The sequence below is a fragment of the Amia ocellicauda genome, chromosome 9, assembly GCF_036373705.1.
Source record: "Amia ocellicauda isolate fAmiCal2 chromosome 9, fAmiCal2.hap1, whole genome shotgun sequence".
NCBI lineage: Eukaryota > Metazoa > Chordata > Actinopteri > Amiiformes > Amiidae > Amia > Amia ocellicauda.
In genome coordinates this window covers 14,848,685-14,856,693 of record NC_089858.1, presented here as the reverse complement: position 1 = coordinate 14,856,693, position 8,009 = coordinate 14,848,685, and the positions used below count along the sequence as shown (strand labels likewise).

Genomic DNA, 8,009 nt, shown 5'->3' with positions numbered 1-8,009 from the left:
ATGAGTCTCGATTTCTGTTGAGACATTCAGATGGTAGAGTCAGAATTTGGCGTAAACAGAATGAGAACATGGATCCATCATGCCTTGTTACCACTGTGCAGGCTGGTGGTGGTGGTGTAATGGTGTGGGGGATGTTTTCTTGGCACACTTTAGGCCCCTTAGTGCCAATTGGGCATCGTTTAAATGCCACGGCCTACCTGAGCATTGTTTCTGACCATGTCCATCCCTTTATGACCACCATGTACCCATCCTCTGATGGCTACTTCCAGCAGGATAATGCACCATGTCACAAAGGTCGAATCATTTCAAATTGGTTTCTTGAACATGACAATGAGTTCACTGTACTAAACTGGCCCCCACAGTCACCAGATCTCAACCCAATAGAGCATCTTTGGGATGTGGTGGAACGGGAGCTTCGTGCCCTGGATGTGCATCCCACAAATCTCCATCAACTGCAAGATGCTATCCTATCAATATGGGCCAACATTTCTAAAGAATGCTTTCAGCACCTTGTTGAATCAATGCCACGTAGAATTAAGGCAGTTCTGAAGGCGAAAGGGGATCAAACACAGTATTAGTATGGTGTTCCTAATAATCCTTTAGGTGAGTGTATATTTTCTTAAGACTTGGATGTACTTTAGAAAATATAGGAGAGTGATATGAATAGGGTTTTAAGGATTATTTTATTGGGAATATCACTTTCTGCCTATTTGAATGACAAGTATCAAAATACATTAATTTTGTGTAACTATTACCTTGCCTGTGTGTGTGTATGTGTGTGTATACACACCGATCAGCCATAACATTATGACCACCTGCCTAATATTGTGTAGTCCCCCTTTTGCTGCCAAAACAGCCCTGACCCATCGAAGCATGGACTCCACTAGACCTCTGAAGGTGTGCTGTGGTATCTGGCACCAAGACATTAGCAGCAGATCCTTTAAGTCCTGTAAGTTGCGAGGTGGGGCCTCTATGGATCAGACTTGTTTGTCCAGCACATCCCACAGATGCTCGATTGGATTGAGATCTGGGCAATTTGGAGGCCAAGTCAACACCTTGAACTCGTGATTCATCAGACCAGGCCACCTTCTTCCATTGCTCCGTGGTCCAGTTCTGATGCTCACGTGTCCATTGTAGGTGCTTTCGGCAGTGGACAGGGGTCAGCATGGGCACCCTGAGTGGTCTGTGGCTACGCAGCCCCATACGCGACAAACTGCGATGCACTGTGTGTTCTGACACCTTTCTATCAGAACCAGCATTAAGGTTTTCAGCAATTTGAGCTACAGTAGCTCGTCTGTTGGATCGGACCACACAGACCAGCCTTCCCTCCCCATGTGCATCAATGAGCCTTGGCCGCCCATGACCCTGTCGCTGGTTCAGCGCTTTTCCTTCCTTGGACCACTTTTGATAGGTACTGACCACTGCAGACCGGGAACACCCCACAAGAGCTGCAGTTTTGGAGATGCTCTGACCCAGTCGTCTAGTCATCACAATGTGGCCCTTGTCAAAGTCGCTCAGATCCTTACGCTGCCCATTTTTCCTGCTTCTAACACATGAACTTTGAGGACAAAATGTTCACTTGCTGCCTAATATATCCCACCCACTGACAGGTGCCATGATAATGAGATTATCAGTGTTATTCACTTCACCTGTCAGTGGTCATAATGTTATGGCTGATTGGTGTGTATATATATATGAGACAGAGAGGGAGATCATGCGTGAACAGGAGTCACTACAGTTCCCTGCAAATGAGACTTTGGAAATGTATTATACATTTCTAAATGCCCTTGCGATAGCATGTTTAATGTATAATAAATTACCAAGTTCTCATTTGCAGGGAACTGTAGTGACTCCTATTCACGCATGATCTCTCTCTGTCTCATATATATATATATATATATATATATATACACACACACACACATTAAGTTCAGATGTATTCAACACGTCAATAAAGTGCAATTTAAAGTTTAAAAAGCTTTAACAGTTTGTTTTGGCATTGAACAAATATCGAAGATTGTCTTGATTTTTTACTTTCGCTGCTAAATCAACCAAAAGGTTAAAGAACATTAAAGAAATTAAGTAAAGATTGCTTACAGCGCTTCCGGAAGATGGTTAATTATCACCCAAGATGGCGGATTTAACTCTTGCGCGGCTGTGCAGCGGCAGTCCAGTGCGGAGGCCGGGTTTGCGTCCACGGCGGACAGAGCAAATACTGCATGACTGCCGCACAACACGATTTTCACATTTTAAAAGGTTTTAATTCCTCAAGACGCCACACGGGGGAGCTCTAGTTCTTCACTCGGTGTTCCAGTCCGGCAGTCTTTACTCTTTACTCTTATTACCGAGGCGATGGTGTTCAGTTCACACCGTGTTTTAAAATACAAACACTTTAATGATCATATAAGATGAAGAATGTAATATGGTTTTAGAATTACACATAGCAAGCAGCCCTACGGACACATTTACTATTAAAGTCCCGGTGTATTGTGTCCTGTAGGTGGCACTGCTCAACTATTTTCTAGCTGGATTTGAAACTACCTTATGAGAGTGGCGACGAAAACCTTCCAAAAGATTCTCTAGTATTTTAAAATATGTCACAGTTTTGTTTATGTTACAGTTTTCTCGATTGCTAAGACACTTTTAATAAAACGGGAGTCAACTTGATCTCCATCATAATCTATTGAGCACAACTGTACAATGCAAATGCTTAGCATATTTTGCAAAACACTGCAAAACAGTAAACACAACTTCAAAAGACACAAAACTCAGTTGAATTTTGTCAAACAAAATTAAAACATTTGGTCACATCTACTACAAAACTTTGCACAATAGTTAATTAATTCACTCCTTATTCATGCATAATGGAGGTCACCTCTGAGCTGCTGTTTTTTGCAAGAATGGACCAAGTAAGAGTCTGATGGGGAGGGCAAGTAAGGAGACGAGGGAGGAACCTCTTTGGTAAGAGGGTCACCATAAAAGTGCCAGGGCAAAGGGACACCAACATCCGCATGTGTGCCGCTCTCTCCAGCGATGGTGGTCTTTGCCACATCTCTACAATTGAGCAATGCAATACAGAACCTCTCCTCACAATCATTGATGCATTGCACCAGAGAGCAGTTCCACCAGAAGAGACAGGGCTGGTGAGGCCTGGCATGTCCTGCTTCACCTTCATATGGGACGTTGCTTTCCACCACTCCCGTCTCGGTACTGAATGGTTTGCAGTCCACCCACAAATGGTGATGCAATTTCTCCCTCTGTACGCTCCTTTTCTTCTCTTCTTCTTTCTCAGTGCATGGCAGTGGAAAGGGGGATTATGAGTACTGTCCACATGCCCAGATGTCCCTTTTAGATGCAATGAACGCTGTTTATCAGGCATTCGCTGCATTGCGAGGGAAAACATCCAGTGTGATGTTATTGAAAACTTATGGCCTGATCATCAAGAACGAATGGACTGTATTTATGTTTGTTTTGTTTTTGTAGGCAGTGATTTGTTTGCTTGGAGTATTTTATTTGTATTCTCTCTATATACAATAAAATTAAAAAAGTCAAATATAGGTTTTTGTTTCTGGATATTCATGCTCTTGAGTGACTTTCTTTCCACATTGATCATCTGTAGTAAAACCATTTTAGGAAAAAAGAATACATCCCATGCTGTGATAATGTTCACTTGCCTTTAATGGTACATATACTATAATTATAGTATCAACAAATGGCACATAAAAATGGGTTAACCATGGTAGGGTATATTGATAGTTGTAGTTAGTATGTATTGGGCTATTAGATAAGTTGTGTGTTGATGGAGGTAGTTGATTTTGTCATGTATTTAATGTTTTGAGAGTCTTGCAAATTAAATGTGTCATTTTGGCCAATGTGTTTCAGTTTAGGGCTGTGTTAATGGTTTTGAAAAGGGGACTCTTGAGTGTAGGGCTGTGGGTTGAGTCCTGGGTGGGGGGCACTGCTGCTGTACCCTTGAGTAAGGGCACTGTACCTGGATTGCTCCAGTAAAAACCCAGCTCTATTAATAGGTAATTGTATGTACAAAAATGTGATAAATTGTAGGTTGACCTGGCTAAGGGTGCTACTATGCAATGTAATATTGTTAATATTACCCCCTCCCCCCTCTGAATACATGCATGTGTGTGTAGGGCCCCGTGGATAATCATACATGAGACGGAAATATTTCTGCATTTTCAGTTTTATTTTACACTACCAATTAAGAGCCTAAAATGCAAGGGATTCCCTTTGAATATCTCCAAAAGCACTGCAATCTTAAAAATTACAAAATGTTAAAATACAAAATGTACATGAAATTACAATACAAGGCTCTGTAAACATCAGCTAAAGAATTTACCTGTATTTCCCTTCTTTTAATTTACAAAACCTTTTTGTTTATCTCTTATATTTTCCCCCCCAACCTTTAGGAATGACATCCACCATAGAGTATCAAAAATAGAGTCTCAAAGCAAGTGATTTACCAGGAAGTAAAACGTGTACATTTTACATTTTTCTTTCTTTTATCTTTGGTAGTAAAGGCCGGGCGCTGCGGTGCCGGGCGCAGGGGAGCGCGTGTTGTGGCTCTTGCCCGTGTTTAGAGGTGCAGAACTAGCATTTCAAACCACACAGCTTCCATCCTTTTCTTCTCTAACTTGTGTTTTATGTTTACTTTCCTAAAACAATGCAAAACTGCTTATATACCATTTATTCAGTAATTAGAAGTTTTAAAACTTTACAATTGTTAAGGCTTTCCTACATTTTTTTTAAATTATATATATATATATATTTTTTTTTTTTTTTTAAGTTCATCAGAAAGTCAGAGATCAAAAGAATCAGACATACAGCGGCACTTTTCTGTATATTAAAATGTGTATATAAATATATAAGTACACAAATGTATGTGTGTATGTTTTTGTGTGTGTATATATACATACACACACATAAATCTACACCAACTGGATGCTAACAATGCACCTGAATTTACAATACACCATTGTGGTCTTATTTTGCATAGCCCAGTGCGTTCCTGTGCTTCTTCACCATTGAAATTCAAAGAGGATTTTAACAGTCTTATCTACAAATGATCTGGAACACACACACACAAACACACGCACGCACACACAAAAGAAAAAGCTCTATTAAGACCCTTGTACTGAATCCTTTACAAGGCAGATACACACAAACAAATATTTTACTTCTCAAAGACTACAAATGTAAGAAGTATTTATATAGTAATATATTAAAGCATCTCTACAGCTTCTACGTCTACAGGCATCAAGGTTTATTCTTTCTTTATTTTTTAAAGGCATCAGACAGGTTTTAGTGCATAGCAATATTTTATAGATTTCTTTTAAAACTGTTTTTCCCCTGGTGATTGTAGGGCACCCATACCTCTAATATCGTACTGCGTCAGCACTACTCAGTTTCAGAGGATTTGCAAAAAGAACTCAGGAGTGGTTGCACCATTTTTTAATATAAAAAATATACATGCAACAGTATCATTTTAAATAAAAAAAAGGTTAAGGCAGTGAAGCAACCCCGTCCTGCATAGCTCTGTTCCTGCAGTACGCCCTGGACTAATCCATCACAAATCAGCTGCGACAGGGAAATCAAATACAGTACCAAGCAAATTGAATTGTGTTAAATTGTGTGCTGAAGCCAAATTGCATTCAAGGCTATCAGTTTTACATGTACAGACATTTTAGCCTTTTAAAAAAATAAATACGTAATCCCAAATTATTTTCTGAACACCCCGGACTGAAACTGGGAGTGGGAGGCTTGTTCTATGTGCTTGATGCATATTGTTCTTGGGATTAAATGCCCAATGCTTTGCTTCCAGTGCCGTGTCTGCATTGTGTTCCCTGCTCTTTATACACATGGCTGTCCATCTTTAGTCACCTGCAGTTAAATTCATGCACACAACTGTTTAGGTTTTTAAACTGAAAGGCACACTGAAAAGTTCCTGCACACCAGGATTACTATTGCATGGCTGAGACGTAAAGAGCAGTATTCACCAGGACTGAGCAATCTCACGGCCGGTCAGCCAATGGCAAAACCTCCTTCGCAATTCTCACTTCTCAATTCATTCCTTCTCGTTATTATGTTTTTTAACCATTTTCCAGGCTCTCTAGATGTTAGTAAATTAACTGCATTGTGAAATAAAGGTTTTGACAGTTTATGGCTGTTTGTCACCAGGAAATGAAGGGTATTGGTGAAGAGCATCAACGCATTCTTTGTGGGAGTAACAGTGATCAACACACTTCATAGGAATCTCTGCAGACTAGTAAGTCATCTAAAAAATAGCTTAACTGTGTTTTTTTTTTTTGCAAGTTTAAAATTCAGCTCAAAGTTCTATATAAAAAAAATGTAACATTTCTATGAAAAGCTTTTGACATTTTTCTTCAAAGCTACTATGCGTTTATAAGGCATTTGTGCTACCTGAAATACAGAAGGAAAACAAATGTATCTACAAAGTTTAAAAACACCTAAAGTGTGGAATGTTGCAATTCTCAAATCCCAACAGGAATGATGCGATTCAGTCAGTGGAAACGCATGGCTGCATTGCGCACACTCTCACACACACCACATGCACACACGTATGTTTGAGTTGTTTTGATTTTGTCTCTTTAAAGAAGAGCAGCTCTAGGTTTGGCTATGCTGTCTGCTCAAGCTACAACTCCATACAACGTTGGCGGGATATGAAGAGTCAGGAGATCCTCTCGACTTCTGTCCTCTACAGCAGCAACAGGACAGAAGCTCTGGGGGGGGGGGGGGGTTGCAGAATAAAAGGAAAAATTATGAAAATAAAATAAAATACTAAGTGTAGTAATTAAAAAAACAGCTGGCAGGCTGTGCAGACACCCTGCACTACACAAGCTGTGTGTGTGTGTGTGTGTGTATGCGTGTGTGTGTGTGTGTGCGCGCACAGGCACAGGCCCAGCCCTTTCCTGACTCGCGTCACCCTTCCGCAGCACAGCACGATCAGCTCTCAGTGCGTCTATCACCACAAACACGCCCACAATAGCACTGTAAGCACTTCAGCGCCACATCGGTATTCTTGTATAAACTGTTGAAATGTTACCAAAAGAGCCCCTCAGTCAACTTCAGTGTGTGTTTTGAGGGGTACAAGAACACAGCTCTATTGTAATAATACAGACTGTAATCTTTGCTATATTATATTGACATAGCGTAGAGTAGTGTAGCAGCCCTAAATACACAGAGCGCTGTTACCCGGAGGGGGCCATCAGGGGCCTTTCTTATACAGCCACAGTCTGCAAACAGACAGTAGGGTTGGGATGACAAGTTATTTAGCACTTTCCTTATTTTACTGGCAGATGCCCATAATATCGAACAAGATATTAATGATAGCAAAAATAATGTGCTTGGTGGCTTGGGCAACAGACCCCTTGCTGTGGGGCCAGGGATTACTGATGGGAGCTGTGTAACGGAGCAACAAGGGCTAAGTAAAGACCACTGAGGGAGCTCTGTGCTTAGTGCACACCATGGTTATAGTACGCATGTGGTTGTGGGAGTATACAGTCAACACGCACACACAGGCACCCACACACAAGCGTGCACAGTGTACTGCTCGGTTGCGTTGAGTGCAGAGTGCAGTCCGAGGGTGGAGCAGGGCTGTACAGCTCCATCGGGTAGAAGCCCCAGTGCTGGAGGGTGTTGGCAAGACGGGGGACGGTGAGACAGTGGCGTCTTGCTGCGTCTCTGTGCTTGAGCTTCCTGTGGCGATGGGGTGGGAGGAGAGGCCTGTGGTGGTGAGCGGCAGCGGGGTTAGGACTGGGAGTGCGTCACCACAGCATCACGGGAGCCAGGGGACTGGGACATGTCTCTGCCAATAATCTCGTTGACTGCAAGACAAGAGGGGGGTTGAGAGAGAGAGAGAGAGAGAGAGAGAGAGAGAGGAGTAAGACAGTTGTTTATCACAGTGGTGTGATTTTGAGCCCAGATTTAAACTATAGGGAGAACATCGGCAACACAAACACTGGACAGAAGTGGCC

At 41.8% G+C, this 8,009-nt stretch overlaps 1 protein-coding gene across 2 annotated transcripts in view; it reads right to left on the bottom strand.

Annotated features, from left to right (window-relative positions):
- Window positions 1–4,180: 4,180 nt before the first annotated feature.
- The window catches only part of nfatc3a (nuclear factor of activated T cells 3a), a 61,406-nt gene continuing 57,577 nt past the window's right edge, over window positions 4,181–8,009 (bottom strand). For both annotated transcript variants that reach the window (XM_066713387.1, XM_066713388.1), the window contains exon 10: window positions 4,181–7,859. In XM_066713387.1, the coding sequence (XP_066569484.1) occupies window positions 7,783–7,859 (77 nt within the window). In that variant the 3' untranslated portion in view covers window positions 4,181–7,782. The remainder of the gene's footprint in view (window positions 7,860–8,009) is intronic.